General features: G+C 39.0%; 1 protein-coding gene across 1 annotated transcript in view; it reads left to right on the top strand.

The window, feature by feature from the left end:
* The window catches only part of USP47 (ubiquitin specific peptidase 47), a 105852-nt gene extending 94961 nt beyond the window's left edge, over positions 1-10891 (top strand). The window contains exons 21-28 of the mRNA XM_057747659.1: positions 4264-4439; positions 4801-4881; positions 6217-6332; positions 6683-6801; positions 8864-8994; positions 9218-9265; positions 9356-9486; positions 10325-10891. Coding sequence (XP_057603642.1) covers positions 4264-4439; positions 4801-4881; positions 6217-6332; positions 6683-6801; positions 8864-8994; positions 9218-9265; positions 9356-9486; positions 10325-10499 — 977 coding nt within the window. The 3' untranslated portion in view covers positions 10500-10891. The remainder of the gene's footprint in view (positions 1-4263; positions 4440-4800; positions 4882-6216; positions 6333-6682; positions 6802-8863; positions 8995-9217; positions 9266-9355; positions 9487-10324) is intronic.
* The last annotated feature ends 7366 nt before the right edge of the window (positions 10892-18257 follow it).

The raw sequence follows: 18257 nt of genomic DNA, 5'->3' as shown, positions 1-18257 counted from the left end.
GAAAAAAGAAGGAAAATTAATTTTTTTAAGGAAAGGCGTATGATAAGTTAAAAAAAGTTTAAATAGTAAATAATACACCAAAAAAAGGCCAGACACTTTAGAAAATTTTATATTCAGTGCCTAGAAGAATTTTTAATTTCTGCATTCCTTCCCTTGCCTCCATCACCTGATCCAAGCTCCACCCTTCCCACACCCCCTAAAAATTACGTAACTAACCGAGAAAGTCAGAGAAAGGAAAGGGCCTTCTTTTTTTTTTTAAGTTTCTTTGAAGGAAGCTGCAGGCAGTATATAAACTAGAAATTCTGCATTATATAATCTCAGAAGGATGGAAGAGATCTGTCAGTTTGCGCATTTGGACAAACAACAACAACAGAAACGTAACATTGTGTGAGATTTAAAGTAATAAAAGGATTCATAAAATATCAGACTAAAACTAGCCAGAGAATTAGCAGGACAACCAGGTTGACGATACAAAATCTTTCTTCAAGTATAAAAGGGAAATAGCTAAAAACCTAAATACTTTGCATTAGTCTCAAAGGCAATACCCTTTATATTTTTGTATTTTAGTTTTCAGAACACTTTTTTGTTCTCACTTGAAGCTTTTCTGAAATTAATAAAGCAAACATTGATTTCCTTATTTGATAAGAAAATTGAAACTCATAGACGGTGAATGACTTTCCCGTCATTCAGCAGCTATTAAGTAGTGGAACCATTACTAGAGGTTAAGGCTTCTAATTGAATGCAGTTGCTCCTATTACTTTTGGAATAGAGTCCCACTCTTCCTCAATCCATTTATACACCCACACAGTTATTCTTTCCTGAATACATGCTAGGTGCCAGGCCCTGTGTATTTGTCAGAAGTAGAGATGACTAAGATGCAGCCTTATGCTTCATCTCGTGGGGAGAAGGTGCACAAACAACCAGTATATTAGTTAAATGCTTGTAGTCTCAAAATTGGATATTTTAAAAGGGAGTGGTAGGAATTATGAAATCAGTAATAAAAATACATAAATTTGTGTTTTTAACTAATTAGGTCCAAATAACAATGTAATTATTTGACATCCATACTATATCTTGCGGAAACTCAAGTGGGAGAATATGGATTGGTGGGTTAAAATGGAGATAAGAGAAACTCTATTATGGTAATGCTTTATTTAAATTTCTTTGAGGTTTTTTTCTTATAACTCATTAACATGTTATCTCATTTAGTTCTCAATAGCTGTGTGAAATTGATATTATTAAGACACTTTTCACTGATGAAGAAACTGGCTCAAACAGGTTAAATAATTTGCCTGAGGTCACATACTACTAGGATCAGATATAGGTATTCTGATTGTAAGCCTAGTACTGATTCCTCCACCTCCTCACTGCTACCACTGTTACTTACTCTTCTCACATCATAGTAAAGGAAAAAGAGCCAGTATTTACTCTGCTTTCTTACCTTCCTCAACCCTTCAAGGGCAATGCAGAAATTAAAAGTAGCTTCTCTTTGGGAAAAGGTTAGAAATTTCTTTCAAGGAGTTTGTTTTTGAATGATGTGCTGAAAATTGGACTGCATGAGAGTTTCAACTATAGGAAGGATTCAGTGGGAATATTTAGAATTATAGTCTGAAGGGTCTTCTTTCCATCTTAGAATGGTTAATGAAATCTTTGTGAAGGAGATTGCTGGCCATTTTAACCTTTTTAGAAATTCATTGTAGGCTAAGTTGCTAGCATTCATTGAAATAGCATACATATGATGAAGAGAAACCAGTTTCTACAGATTATTTAGGCTTTCAGAAGCCATACGGAAGGCTTGTTTGAAAAGAAAGGTGAAGACCCTGGAAAATGCATTTTCATGTTTAAAAAACTGGCTTAGGGAAACGGGAGTGGGGACAATAGCCAGCAGCCAGGTGTTTCAGAGTCTCTAGTAAGACAGCTTCGGCACAGTTCCGCAGGGGTCTGAAAGTAGGTGCCTGGGAAATGTGGATGATGAGTAATAACACAAGTTCTTCAGAGTGATGAAATGGCAAGGTGGAATAGGTAAATAATGAATTTGATATCTGAAGAGTGGTATGCCGCGCACTGTATAGGCAGTTCATTTAGATCATAACCAAACAACACTTAAAATGTTGGTCTTTAAGCGATTCATTATAATCCAGGAATTGTTTCAGGGAGTAATTACAGAACCTTTCTCTGAAAATACTCTCCTAATGTGACCTAGTTGTAGTATAAATAGGAAGGCCAAAATAATAAAAATGGTAGTGTATTTGCACTGAAATTTCTTTGTACAGTTTTGATTACCGCCTCTTTCAAGAAATACATGAAAGAAAGGAAAGTATTTGAGGATATTTTGAAATTGCACTGTGAAGAGACTGAACTCCTCTGTATGAAGGGGTAAATAGGAAACATGATATGATGGTATTCTGTAAAACTACAAATTATAGCTCATCAATTAAGCTAACACTTTGTCAGTGCCATGTTAAGCATTTTACATGTATTGACCCAAAAACACATTATGAGATATAAATACTGTTATCTTCATTTTATAATAGAGGTAATTGAAGTACAGAGAAGTTAGGTCGAAGTCACAAATCTCATATGTGAGGAGGAACCAGGACTTCATTCTGGCCAGGCCATCTAACTCCAGAACACTTGATCCTAATCACCATATTGGACTATATCATTAACCAAGAAACATTCTTGCCTTCCTATGACACAACATTACTAAGAGTTATGAGAGAAACCAAAATGGTAGTGATAGCTTTTATTTGAGTAATGCCTTAGAATTTACTGTATTTGTCGAACAACAATCAGTGAGACTGGTGAAATAATCCCATGAGGAAACTGAGGCTCAGAGAGATTGGATGACCTACCTACAGCCATTTATCAGACTGAGGTGGCAAAACTGGAATCCAGCCATAGGCTTCTCATTTCTAATCAAGAAATTTTTTCATTACACCCTTCTTTCAAGAAGTTTAGTCCCTCTAGATAATAGTTTGCCAAAAGCTAGATTAACATTTAGGAGCATTCCTTAGAGCTTAGAAGTAGACGTTTTAAACAAATTAAAAGAAATGCTGCCTCAGAAGTGGTATGCAGTAAATAAAGTTCATCACCTTGTCTGTGTTTTCTGCTAATTTATACTTGTGACATTTTCTCTACTGAACCAGTATTTTATAACCAGGAAAATAGTAAATAGACATTATTTGAAAAATCCACTTAGAAAAATTCATCAGCTTGAATTGGGGAGACCTGAGAATGGAAACCAGGAGGGTTTTAGGGTTTCATCCTCAACCTTTCATGTAAATTTCACAGAAAACTGAGGTCTGCCCTACAGAGAGCCATGGGTCTGAGGCTGCGTGGCAGCTCTTGCATTCCCCACTGCCTTATTACAAGAGAGAGAGATAAATGAGGGAAGTTTTTGCTTTTTACTAGAATATGAAGACCAGAGTAAATAGAAATATATTCCAGAAGAATACTCATGAGTGGCTTATAAAATAAAGGACAGAAGATTAAAATAATAAGCATTAGAAAAAAATAAAACCCATCAAAGATAATCCTATTATAATGCTAGCAGAGCTTCAACTGAAGCCTTGAGGAGGTGGGAGTTTCTGATCCATTTAAATACTATTCCTTTTACAGTCCAACCAACTGCATGATAAAACAGACATCTTCACATGCCAGTCTTGACATTTTTCTCTAGTAGAAATTTCAGAACTAGATTTACTAACAATTTTTGAGGCAGTGTGTATATATATATATATATATGAAACTATTCTAAAAGCATGATAAACATAGTCCTTCACTGAGTTTACAGTGAGGTACGACGTAGGGACTGTTTTCAGCTGCATTTTTCACATGACAGAATGCAGGTACAGAGGCTGGTGGCTGGCTCTGTGTCACACAGCTAGTAAGGAAGCAGAAGAGGCAGGGGTGAGACTCAGCCAGAGCCCACACAGTTGCTGTGTAGAAGTAGAAATGTATGTATTTGAAAAGAATTCCTGGAAGTTTGGTTTTTAATTCAGCGGCCAAAATGAATAAGCAAATAAACACTTAAATATCTCAGAACATTTAAAGCTGTCAGATTATACCTTGCATATGCTCAACGTCCATGTTTTTGTCCATTCAGTGTAGTATATTAGCTAAAAGATAAATAACTGAAAAGGGGTATTTTTTCCTGCTTACAGTATAATAAAAGGTATATGATCTGCTTTATTTATACTCAAAAGAGGTTTCTTTTACATTTTTGTTTCTGTTTTTTTTTGTGTGTGTGTGTGTGCTTAGGGTTGATGGTGCATGTTGATAAAAGAATTACCCTGGCCGCTTTCAAACAACATTTAGAGCCCTTTGTTGGAGTTTTGTCCTCTCACTTCAAGGTCTTTCGCGTGTACGCCAGCAATCAAGAGTTTGAGAGCGTCCGGCTGAATGAGACACTTTCATCATTTTCAGATGACAATAAGGTTGATTAAACTAATTCTGAATAATTTGAGTGTTTTAAATGATAGATTTAAGAACATCTTGTTCTACTTCCAAGTAAGGTAAAATGGATACCCTAAAAGGATAATTTGTCTTTGATCTTTAGTGGTTATTTGGCTTTTTTGTTGTTGTTTTCTCCATTCATCTAACAAACATTTGTTAAATGTTAACTGTGTGTCAGTTACTATTCTAGGCACTGGAGAATCAGACACAAAAGACATACCTGATCTCAAACAGCCCAGAATCTAGAGAATTGGGGGGAAAATACTAAACAGTTGGGATGAAAATGGGTAGTTTATTCTGCTGAGACAGTACATCTAAAAAAAAAGTGTTTTTAATTTGTAGATCACAATTAGACTGGGGAGAGCACTTAAAAAAGGAGAATACAGAGTTAAAGTGTACCAGCTTCTAGTCAATGAACAAGAGGTAAGTAATATACTTGCAAGCAATGTAAGGTCACTTTTGGTAGTTATTAAAAACATACAGTGCACAGGTTTTTATTACTAGACATTCCTTCTTATCTCTCTAAAGCATGGGTCAGCAAACTTTTTTAAGGAAATATTTTAGTTGTGCAGGCCATACTGCCTTCGTCGCAGCTACTCAGTTCTGCCATTGTAGCACAGAAGCAGACATAGACAATACATAAGCCAGTGAGAGTGGCTATGTTCCAATAAAATTTCACTTACAAAAATAGGCACCAGATGGATGTGGCTTTCAGGCCATTTTTGTTATCTCCCTGGTGTAACATATTGCTACAAATGCTGGAGTGGCAAACATTTTCTGCTTTTAAAAGGGGATTTGTTTGTGCTTGTTTTCTGGAAATGATGGTATAATGCTACAGAAGGATGGCAGTTGATCTGTAGAGTATATACTTTTTCTGTTCAGAGAGTCATTTTGAGTATTTAACTAGCATTATATATAGTGCCTCTTTGTGCTCTAAGTGCTTACAAATATTAACTTTTAATCTTTATCAATTAACTCTATTTTAAAGGTACTATTATTCCCATTTTATAGATTAAGAAACCGAGGCACAGAGACGTTAAGTAACTTGCCTAAAGTCATATAACTTGTAAGTGGTGGATTAAGAGTCTAAACAGGCTATGTTTTTTGGGTAGTAATAAAATATCTTTGTTCCAGTGATATATGAGGCTGTGGTGAATACGCAGAAAAATAAGGCAGAGACACAATTTTTAGGACATTTATAACATCTCAATGAAGACCTAGACAAATGTGAAAAACAGCAAATAAGGGGATATTGTTTTCATAAAACGCCTTCATTTGTTGAACAAATATAAGGCATCAAGTCATATCTTTTATATGTGATCCATTATACTCATTTTGACTTACATCTTTCTTCTGAGTTCGGGGTTTGTGGATACTGTATCTCTTTTGAGACAATTAATGAATGTATTTGGAGAATTAGTATTCATTTCCCCCATTTTACTCTATATTGGTGATTCTTTTTACTTTTCAAAATTATGATCACTGTATTATAAGAAGAGAAATATGAATTTATTATCGTATTTAATCTCCACAGTGAGTCTGTGAGGAAGACCCTGGCCCCAGTTTTCAGATGAGAAAACTGAGGCACAAAAAATATTAAGTAAGCTTGCTCAAGATAGCAGAGCTAGTAGTGGAGCGAAGATAGACTCCTAAACCCAGTCCAGTAGTTGTCACACTATAAAGTGCAAATAAAATGTCTTGTTGATCCTTATTTTAATGTGTAATTTAGGGTTTAATTGTTTATGTTTATATTCCTAGCCATGCAAGTTTCTGCTAGATGCTGTGTTTGCTAAAGGAATGACTGTACGGCAATCAAAAGAGGAGTTAATTCCTCAACTCAGGGAGCAGTGTGGTTTAGAGCTCAGTATTGACAGGTAAAGTAACATTACAGTGTCATCAGCAATTTGAAGAACCATAGTGTGGTCAATTGGTATGAATTGGTATAATAATCTAAAACTAGAAGAACTTTAAATTCCTGTACCATTCAGAATTTTAGTACTGAAGATTCATCTACTAGAACTAAGCAAAAGTGTTAGAATTTGTTTGAACTTCCTCTGTAGGATACTAAATTTGATGTCTTGAGAGCATTTCTTTATATTTCCCCAAATTTTAATGAATTGTATTTGAACATAGTTCATTTTTCCTTGCTATCAGATTCATGTCATTTTTTTTAAGTTAAGAATTTCAAGGTATAGTAGTTTAAAATGTCTTATCACATTTGTAGGTTTCGTCTGAGAAAGAAAACGTGGAAGAACCCTGGCACTGTCTTTTTGGATTATCATATCTATGAAGAAGATATTAATATTTCCAGCAACTGGGAGGTTTTCCTTGAAGTTCTCGATGGTATTATCAATATTTTTGTGGAGAAATATCAGAAATTCTCTAGAAATAATAGAAGCCTATAGTTTTTTTCAAATAATGAGTTTCTTCTATCTTTTCTCTGGGCCCCATTTGCCTTTTAAATATTTCTTCTTTTCTCTAATTTTAAGACTATGAATTCCTCCTTTCAGGGAAGTTGCAATTTCAAAGTTGGATTTTTAGTACTTTTTCCAGAAAGCAAAAGTTTCTTAGCCATGTTTGTTATTTAGTCTCTTTTTTCATTATGGTATATTTTGAGAATGTGCTGTTAATAATTTCAGAGATTTTGAGAGCAATGACAATGTTAATTTTCTAGGCTGCCACAAAGTACTACAGACTGGGTGGCTTAAACAACAGAAATTTATTTTCTCACAGTTTTGGAGCATGGAAGTCTGAGCTCAAGGCGTTGTCAGGGTTGATTCCTTCTGTGGGCTGTGAGGGAGAATTTGCTCTGTGCCTCTCCCCTAGCTTCTGGTGGGTTGTTTTGGCAGTCTTGGGTGCTCCTTGGCTTGTAGAGGCATCCTCCTGATCTCTGCCTTCATGTGTTCTCCGTGTGGGCTTTCCTGTCTGTGTCCCAGTTTCCCATATTATAACATAAGGACCACAGTCATACTGGATTAGTACCCACCTTAATGACCTCCTTTTAACTTGATTCCATTGAAACGACCCTATTTCCAAATAAGGTCACATTTTGAGGTACTGAAGTTCAGGACTTCTGCATGCCTTTTGGTGGGGGACACAGTTCAACCCATAACAGTGAAACAGTGACCTAGAAGAGCAGTTGTGTTTGTCACACCTCCTGGTTTTAATTATCATTGTTGCATTTACTGTAATGATTTTTGGAAGAGTTAGTGGGGGAAAAGTTGACTTCTGGGAGATATCAGGGGAAACAACTGGTTCTGTATTCTTTCGTGACTGCTATTGCTTAGAAAGTTTTTGATTTTCCTTTTGTTTTTCCATAGAAATTAAAATATAAGTTCTGGCTATTTTTATGTAAGATTATGATAGCTTTCAGAGGGTTCAATAATACTAACACCTCACCTGTTTCAGGCTATTTCAGGTCTCATTTGGTTTAAATTTCAGTGTTTGAAATTCTGATTAATTAACAAGTTAACTGGGGAGACAAGGAACCAGGACACCACCTACCATGATTTGTAGGCAAGTGCTCCAGATTGTAATTCCTTCCCTGAGTATCTGGGGCCTTAGAGAGTAATCACTGTGTCTGGGTAGGCCAGGAAGAAAGGAAGGACCTAGAACATCACCCTTGTTAGGAAGGAGTATATATTAGCACAGATGAATTAGCCAGAAAATGTCACTGGTTGGTGGATCCTTGCATCAGTATCATTTCAGTATATATTTTAGCATCAAAATACTTGAGTAAGATATAAGTCATGTGATTAAATCTAAGAAACATTTATTGACCTATAATTTTCCAGACATTGCTGATCCCTTGTGCTACAAAAATGAATAAAGACCAGTGATTGCCCTCCAGACCCACAGTTTGTTGGAGAACCAGAGCTGCCAACCCTTAATTCCAAAATGATAGGTGCTAAGGACCCAGTACTGTTGGCTCTTATGTACATCAAAGAGAAAGGTGACAATTGAGCTGGGTTTTGAAGAATCAGTAAGTTTGGGAGTAAATGAAAAGAGAAGGATTAATGATAGCTTGAGTGAAAAAAGAAGATAAAATGAAGGCTATTTGATTATGATTTTAGATTGTGTGGGGTAGTAGCCAACAGAGGAGCAAAGATTGGAGATCCAGAGAAGAGAGTAATTGGTAGAGCAGTGTCCAACAGGAGTCACGAGGAAGTGGAATTAGGAGTAGTGGTGGAAGGAGAGCTTGTAGGGGTGAGGAATTCTGAGACTAGAGGGAAAAGAATAAATATTTTGTTCTCACAACTCCTTGGAATAATTGGTTCCTTTTATGCCCACTTTTTAAGAATAACACTTGAAGTAAATCTTTTTGTTTAGTCAGGTCGTACAAGAAAAGACAAATTATGAATCTTTAGAGTAAATAGAATGATGGCCTAATCTTGCATTTTCTTAGGGGTGGAGAAGATGAAATCCATGTCACAACTTGCAGTTTTGTCAAGACGGTGGAGGCCTTCAGAGATGAAGTTGGATCCCTTCCAGGAGGTTGTGTTGGAAAGCAGTAGTGTTGATGAGTTGAGAGAGAGGGTAAGTTCATTTTAAACAAAATGAACTAACATACGTTTTTCTCTGTGTTGCATAAGAGGAAGTGAGTGCCAGACGCTGATGTGGCAACCTCTCTTTCTTTGTCTCTGTCACACCTTGTGCCACACTATTGTTTCCTAGGGCTGCTGATGCTTTGAAAAATTACGTTGGCTTCTCAGCAAATTTATTTTTTAGATGAACTCATGTAAAATGTTTACTCTTACAGCTTTGTGAAATCAGTGGAATTCCTTTAGAAGATATTGAATTTGCCAAGGTAAGGCCCTGAGGATGTTTACATCTGGGTACCAGTGCTCAGTAAACATGGCTAACGGTGTCATTTATTCATTCATTCTTTTCTCCTTAGGGTAGAGGAACTTTTCCCTGCGATATTTCTGTCCTTGATATTCATCAGGATTTGGATTGGAATCCTAAAGTTTCTACCCTGAATGTCTGGCCTCTTTATATCTGTGATGATGGTGCAGTCATATTTTATAGGTAACATTCACAGTGTTTTGGTTGTTTCTAGAGATACCACATCTTTGTTGTGCATCTTGTTTTTCATAAATAGCTTTACAATTGTTATGACATAGAGCAGCCTTGATCAGTAAAAAAACAGTGAGAGCCATATGTTACATTTTGAAATTAATAGTAGCCACATTTTAAAAAGTGGAAAGGTGAAATTATTTGAATAAAGTATTTCTAACCCAGTACCTCCAAAATATTATCATTACAACATGTAAACAATATAAAAATCATTTTCAAGATATTTTACATTATTTTTCTTGTAGTAAGTCTTCAAAATATTGTGTGTTTATTACACTTGCTGCCCATCTCAGTTTAGATCAGACCAATCTCAATAGGCACACATGGCTAGTGGCTGCCGGATCAGACATTATAGATATAGAGGAAAAAGAGTAGTCACTGGAGCCTGGCAGATATGTGTTCAGATTTAGCTTTGTTATTTACCTAGGTCCTCATCTGTAAAATGGCAGCAATGATGTCAACCTAGCAGGATTTTATGAGAATTAGAACTATTTGCATTTAAAACAAAACTGGCCTAGTGCCTGTTATGAATAGATGTTCAATAAATGATAGCCATTATCATACTAATAGTAACATGGAAATCATTCTGTGCCATTTTTAGAAGTGAGTGCTATGTTAATGCAATAAACACATTCGAAACCTAGGACGTCTTAGTATATGAGGTTATTTAACTTCAGTGGTGACAATCAGATTTCATTTTCTCAGTGAGGAGCCTTATAGCATTTAAACATAAATTAAAAGAGGCACATGGCTATACTGCTCTCATATGTCATTAACATTTTAAACATAGGGACAAAACAGAAGAATTGATGGAGCTGACAGATGAGCAAAGAAATGAACTGATGAAAAAAGAAAGCAGTCGACTCCAGAAGACGGGGCATCGTGTAACGTACTCACCTCGCAAAGAGAAAGCACTAAAGATATATCTGGATGGAGCACCAAATAAAGATCTGACTCAAGACTGACTCTGCTAGTGTAGCATTTTCCCTGGGGGATTTTGGTTTTAATTAGATGGCTCACTGCTACTGTGTAGTGCCATTATGGCCGGACATGGTTAGGGGTAACCCAGTGACACCAGCACTGATTGGACTGCCCTTCACCAATCAGAAGCTCAGTGCCCAATGGGCCACTGTTTTGACTTGGAATCATGTTGTGCACTATAGTCAAATGTACTGTAAAGTGAAAAGGGATGTGCAAAAAAAATAAAAACGAAAAGCAAAACCTGCTCCTAGAAAAGGGGGAAGGGAAGTGAGGAAACTTTTCTTGCGGACAGATGTGCACGTAGCCGCTAGCAAAACCAGCCTCGAACAGGAGCTCATAGCTTAGTAATAAAAGCTGTGCAAAGGCCATGAATGAATGAATTTTCTGTTTATTTCACTGATACACACATTACCTCATTGACAATTCGGAAGTAAATGCAACGTGTGTTGACTCTTGAAAAGCAGCAAAAACAGGAGCTGAAGAAAGAAATTCTTAGAACCAGCCGTAACCCAGTAAAGAATCGTGAAGTTGTGTTTTCATTTTGTTTCATTTTTTGCAAAGTATTAAGAACATTATTCTGGATCATCAAAACGTTTCCCTTAGACCACTCCCAGCAGGTGGCAGCTCAAATTGCTGCAATATTGTAATTATAACTGATTGTACGTAAGTTATGGTTGTAGAGAATTCGTTTCACTCGTTCATTCAGCATGTAAATAAAATTGATCCTATTGAGTTATCATAATTGAAGTTCAGCTCTTTCCCATGATTATTCCTTTCACATATCACTCATGATGTACATTTGTGTACATTGAGAAGTATAGCAGTTTATGTAAATGTAGCCCTCAGTGAGGTTCCTCAGTGCTGGGTCCCATGCGATTGTATTTGCCCTTGTTAATGAGGTTTTTCTGTTCCGCGGCTTCAGTTTTTTTCCTCTTGTACACTTATTTTTGAAGATTTACTTCAAGTTTGAATCTTCTAAAACCCTTGTAAGTCCCACTTTAATTTTTGGAGTTGATACGTAGTTACATGTAGTTTAACTTTGGGGAAACGTCTTAACATTGTGTTGAGTAAACTTGCTGGTAAGTCAGGTCCTGGCACAGGCTAGTGCAGTCAACAGGATTTCACTGCAGAGTCTGCTAGAATCGGCAGGTGTTTGCTATACTAAATACAACTATTCAGTGAACACAATTCTACTTAAATTTTGAAAATGCCATCTAATTTATAAAAATCAGTAAAAAGGTTTTGGTAAAACTTTTTCATGCCAGATGCTGTTTACAACAATGAACATGCCAATAAAACATTTGTTCATTCTGTTGTGTTATTTTAGTCATTAAACTTTTGTGGATGAAGAACCTGGGTTCAGAAGAGATTTGTTTTCTTTAAATATAAACAATTTGTAACATATATTGAATAATGGTCTCATTTCTATGATAACGTATGTTTACAGTAAAGTTCTCATAAGAGAGATGAAAAGATGTTAATATTTAACTTTGGAAGATCCTGTCAATGTTTCAAAATCAAAATTTTTCCCTTTTTTTCCTTTTAAGAAAGAATTAGAAAATAGTATTGGCAAATGTTGGTTGCAATTGGAATATAATGGTTGAGAATTCCATAATATCTTAAAAGTCTCCACGAGAGAAAAAAAAATCTTTTCTAAGATATTTTTCTGGCTAATTTTTATTCCATATAAGCTGTAGCATTCTGCTAAATTTGATGGCAGTACTGTTCTGGGTTTGCATTAGTGGAATTGGTGGTGTTCTCAGAGGAAAACTTGAAGCATTTGTCTTTCAGATCACTTAGATTTTCTGATGTAACATGACAGCTATTTGATTCTGTTACAGGCCTGCTTACTTGGGATGTAGTGGTTAGTAAATGTGGTGTCTGCTTTCAAGGACTGACTCTGTGGAGCAGAGGAGGCCAATTTGTAAACAGAATGGGTTTGGGGTCTTATTTGGTTTGGTTTAGTGTTCCTGTAAGAGTAACTGGTAAAATCTTCATATCTGCTCCTCATTCTGTGCCTTCTGCCTGTTTTGTTTTGTTTCATGTTTGCTGCTTCTAATTGCAGGCAAATTACAAATACCAAGAGTAAAGAAAATATATATTTCATCGCACAAAAGAAAAAGTTAAAGCTTCTTGCTCTTCAGTGCCTGATAGAGAGAAAACACAATGTTGCACTTTAATAATTTCAATAAAGGGGGTGGTGATTTCAAAGTGGATTTGTGGCAATGGGAACAGTACTTTGCAGGAAAGAGGTTAATGTGTCAGCCTCCCCCAGACTCAGAATCAAGTGAGCACCTGTAAGCCAAGGGGCACGCTAACAGTGTGTTCCCAGGCCCAGAGGCAGTGGAACCTGGTGGTCACTCATCTGCTGGATCTTCTGAGACGGGCCACGTGCCGTAAAGTGTGACCCTGCTCCCTGTGGCTGATGCTAAGGTTTTGAAGAGTTTTTACTGTGGGGCAGATGAGTTTATGTCAGCCAGGCACACCCTGTGGGAACCAAGCACCTACATATCTGAGGCAGGTACTGAAGGTCGGGGGTGCATTCTGGCCAAAGAAGCAAGAGCCATGGTTTCGGGACTGCCTTGTTTATTTAGCTGGTCTGTAGAGAAGTTTGCTAGATGAAAGTCTGCTTCGCAAACTAAGCATAAGTAAGGAATAGTAGTCATGACAAGATAGGGTAAGGGAGGGGGTCCTATACTACACAGTGTTGGGCAGTTTCTTTCATAATGGAATAAAAAGTACTTTAAAATTCTGAGAAAATGGAGGTGAACTGTGCCACAGGTAGAAAACAGTCAAGTAGCCAGGCTGCACTGTTAGGAATGGTATCTAGGCTGAGAGAGAAGAGAGCTGTAACCTTCCAACATGGTCCAAGCTAGAGTACACAGCATCAGAGCACTGCAGTGTTATTACTAAATCTGGAAGTGACCTGTGAATGTATGGAATACAATAAAATCTTTTATTCTGGTTCATTTGCTAGTATTTCCTTTTCAGTTGGCTGTTGTTTTTCTTCTGAATTTTGTCCCTTTGTTCAGCGTCAAGACTCTAACCACCTGTTGCACTTGTGACTTGCAAATTGTAGTCTAGAGTATATGAAATAGATAATCTGAATTAGCAAGTCTTTTGTTTGCTAAATAAAAGTATTCCATCTAAACAATTCTGTGTAATTTTTGCAAAACATATCAATATTTTGGTCACTAGCAGTCAGAAGCCTTCCAGGGCCATAAATCCTTAAATCCAATGCAAAATTGTGTGCATGTATAGGTTTCTAGGGGTCTAGTAAATGCTTTTTTTTTTTTTTTTTTTTTAACCAGGTTTGCAAAGGAGTTCACAGCCCAAATAAAGCTCGTAGCCACCTAGACTTGGTGTACATGACATCAGAAGATACTCCTTCAGTGTCGTTCATGTGGGGAAGGGGGTGCTATGGTCAGTTGGTTAGATATAGTGTTAATTTTCAAAAGTTGGCTTTCAGAAATGATAGTTGACAAAGTCAAGAGTGCATTAAATCATGTGTGACTGTTTAGAAAAGAATACAACAGAGGCCAAGCTAGGAGGGCAAAAAAGTATTAGGGAAGGCATGCTCTGCCCCTTCCCCATGATGGCACCACCACCTGCCTCCCCTCACCAGTTAACCTGCGCGGGAGCAGCTGGTCTTGTGATTGGTCAGAGCCTGTGAATTTACCAGGCCAGGGATTATTAGTGGACCCGAGAGCCGTGCCTTAAAGGTGAGTACCACGCTCCCTTTCTGCTTCCTTTGCTCCCAACCTGCCCCTTCCCCCAGTATAGAGGGCATACTTCATGTTCAGCCTTTCATAGTGCTTAAGTAACCCACAAATGGGTTGAGATGCAAATAATGCAGTGGTTCTGTTTTTGCAGTAACTGTGCCAACTGTTTTGTCGAATACAGTTTCCCACTGGAAGCGGACTTTCAGTGCAGTCCTGTAAGTTTTAAGTCACTTTGCATTATTCAGACAGTCTGTTCTTGAAGTTTTTCAGTCCTTGGATTCAAAGCTCCTCCCCCCACCATTCGCATAGTGCCTGCTGTCTGTGCTGCTCTCTGCTTGGAGAGGGGAGGAAGCTGTGGCCAGAGCTCTCACTCCCCACTGGCTCTTTCTGCACCAGCAGTATGGATGGTGGAGGTCGGAAGAGGGAAGAGAGCAGCCTCCTGTTGGTGGTGGTGAGGTTACTGTCCCCTTTTACCTGGTTACCATGAACTCTCGTAGAAGGTAGATGCCCTACAGGACCTACCAGCCAAGGACTCAACTCCAGACAACATTGGTGGTCCCTTATGAAACATGACTATATCTTTTGCTGACTTCCTGCTGGCAAGAGACATTCTTCTGAAATGTGTACCACTTTATCCCATGCTGCCCTCGTCCCCAGCAAGTCTTCAACCCTTAATTTCATGTTTCTTCCATGGCCCTGTCTCTGGGGCTGTGGGTGCAGTACGAATCTATCTTCTTTGCATCTGCCCTCCTCTGCCTTACTGCTCCATCCAGTCACCTATCCCTGCTCTTCCTTCCATGGTATTAGTGGCAAATCAACATGTCCACCTTCTACACAACCATCCCCGCTCTGAGATGTCAATGGCTCCCATATGAATGTTATTTTTTACTTTATTTTTTATTGATGTATAGTTGATTTTACATTGTTGTGTTAATTACTGCTGTACAGCAGAGTGACTCAGTTATATGTATATATACATTCTTTTTTCCTATTTTCTATTATGCTTTATCACAGGATATTGAATTTAGTTCCCTGTGCTATAGAGTAGGACTTGGTTGTTTATCCATCCTATATGTACCAGTTTGCACCTGCTAATCCCAAACTCCCATTCCATCCTTCCCCACTTCTCCCCGTTGGCAACTACCAGTCTATTCTCTATGTCCATGAGTCTCTTTCTGTTTTGTAGATAGGTTCATTGGGTCATATTTTAGATTCTACATATAAATGATATCATATGGTGTTTGACTTTCTCTTTCTGACTTCGCTTAGTATGATAATCTCTAGCTGCATCTATGTTGCTGCAAATGGCATTGTTTCATTCTTTTTTGTGGCTGAGCAGTATTCCATTGTATATATATATATGTGCCACATCTTCTTCATCCTTTCGTCTATTGATGGACATTCATGTCTTGTGAATAGTGCTGCTATGAACATAGGGGTGCATGGTATCTTTTTGAATTATAGTTTTGTTTGCATATATGCCCAGGAGTGGGATTGCTGGATCATATAGTAATTCTATTTTTAGTTTTCTGAGAAACCTCCATACTGTTTGACACAGTGGCTGTACCAACTTACATTCCCACCAGCAGTGTAGGAGGGATCCCTTTTCTCCACACCCTCTCCAGCATTTGTTATTTGTAGACTTTTTAATGCTAGCCATTCTGACCAGCGTGAAGTGGTACCTCATTGTAGTTTTGATTTTCATTTCTCTAATAATTAGCTGTCTTGATCATCTTTTCATGTGCCTATTGGCCATCTGTATTTCTCCTTTGGAGAAATGTCTCTTCAGGTCTTCTGCCCATTTTTCAATTGGGTTGTGTGGTTTTTTGTTGTTGAGTTGTCCCATACAATTTTTTTAAGTGTTTCTCTGAAAGTTCCTCCCATAGGTTTTAGCCAAAAGAATAAGTCTAATTTCCCCTGCCTCATAGGAGGTCAGAGAGGGAAATAACCTGTTTTCCAAACGCTGCAATCTCCCAAAAGGGGATTTCTCACTGCCTCTTGTCGTCTTTACATAGGGCTGCTGCAGGGGTACCTCTCACCAAAGCCCTGCGAGGAGGGGCCTAGCTCCACAGCGGTCAGCTCTCTGACTTTAGAAACCCAGTCTGGCTATCCAAACATCATCTCTTAGATGCATTTCTTGACTCTCTGGAGGGGATGCGAAGACCACAGGAGTAGGTACTGCCTTTTATCCCACTCTTCCCTCGCAGCACAGCAGGCCCCTCGCTTCTCTCTTCAGCTCTCATGCTTCTGCCCTGCACCCCTTTCTCCTGATTGTGTCACAAGCCCAAAGAACCAGGCCAGGGAGGCTGGAGAAGGCAGACCCTGGGAGGCGTAAAGAGAGGGAGCAGGAGCAGAACACCAAGAGGGGAAGCTGGGAAGAGCCAGCAGCAGTCATTTTTGTTCCTTCACACTCCTCTTCCGGTTCAGTCTAAGGCCACGTGGGTGGACAAGCCAGACCCTCATCTGTGCAGAATGTGGGGTTCAGGCTCCGAGCCCGTACCACACACCCAGCACTTCACTTTCTAATCTTGCTTTCCCATTGAGGGTGGAAAAGCGGGTGGGTTGGGATTCGTGAAGCTGCACTTTGTCCCCCTTCTGGTTGTTTCTGGTTGCAAACAACAAAGACTAACAGCAACTTTATGTGTCATACTGGTGGTTTACTTTAGAAGGAGTCCAGAAATAGTTGACAGCAGGACTGCTTTCCTCTTCAGTGTCATCAAGGACTCAGACGTCTTTCCTTCTGTGATAAGTAGAATAAGGGCCCCCAAAAGATGTCTATATCGCAAACCCCAGACTCTGTGAATATTTACCTTACATGGCAAAGGGACAGCAGATGTGTTAGAGATTAAGGACTTCGCCATGGGAAGATTATTCTGGTTTATATGTGAGCCGTGGAAAGTGAAAAACCTTTCCCAGCTGCAGAGGCAGCACCAAAAGACCCAACTTGCTACTGCTGGCTTTGAAGATTAAGGGGGCCATAAGCCATGGGATGAGAGCAACCTCTAGAGGCTAAAAAGGGCAAGGACATGGTGTCTTCCCCAGAGCTTCCAAGAAGGCAGCCCTGCTGATGGCCTTGATCTTGGTCACATGACCCCAAGATGGCAGCTGCAGCTCCAAATGTCACATTCTAAACACCTGGGCTCAAAGGCAGGCAACCAGGGAAGGGGGCGGGGGATAGGGACATACTGCCTGTATGCCTCTTTCCTTTTGTCACTCAGGTAAAAAACCCTTCCCAGAAACTCTCCGGCAGTCTTCCCCTTACATTTCCTGGGCCAGAACTGGGGCATGTGGCCATCTCCAGCTTCAAGGGTGGGGCTGGGAAAGCAAGTGTCCAGCTTTTCCAGTCTCTGTGATGGTGGGAGAAGGGCAAGGAAAAGGGGCTGAGATTAACTATCGGGCAGTTGAAATCACAGCATGGCTTCCTTGGCAGGAATTCCGGATCCCAGCAAGGGCAGGCAGGAAGATGCAAGTACCAAACTCCACCTAACCTTTAGCACATTCCACTTAGAATCGTGAGCAGAGGAGATACACCAGCGACTCTATATGTGAATTTCAGCCAAGAACTTTGCCAAGCCTCTAATGTTCTTACATTTTTGTGGCTATGATGACAAAGTGGAACAAGATAATACACCTGCACATGAGCTCCATGACAAAGGACCTAGTTTTATGTCAGGTACCAGTCTCCCTGACACCTAACATAGGGCCTGACATTTAGTAGGTGCTCAAAAAAATTTTGGGGTGAAATAATTTTCAGCCTCATCTCCCCAAATGCTCAAACTTGCCTTCCAGCCACTGTGGATTGCTTGCAGTTTCCCCTATATACCATCCCTCCTCCTTGCCTGCCTCCCTCTGCTGGGGGCCCAGAATGCCCTTTCCTGTTCCTTCTGCCCTCCTGATAAACGATCATCTTCGAAAGCCAGTTCCCAGGCCAGCTCTCCCAAGCCACGTGCTCCTTTGAGGCTCCCGTAACACTCTGTTCAGATATTGGGTCGACTGCTTTCATTTTGTCAGTGCCGCGTC

This window comes from Hippopotamus amphibius, chromosome 9 (assembly GCF_030028045.1).
Source record: "Hippopotamus amphibius kiboko isolate mHipAmp2 chromosome 9, mHipAmp2.hap2, whole genome shotgun sequence".
NCBI classification, from domain to species: Eukaryota; Metazoa; Chordata; class Mammalia; order Artiodactyla; family Hippopotamidae; genus Hippopotamus; species Hippopotamus amphibius.
Note: the sequence above shows the minus strand (reverse complement) of the source record. Positions and strands in the feature narration are given on the sequence as shown.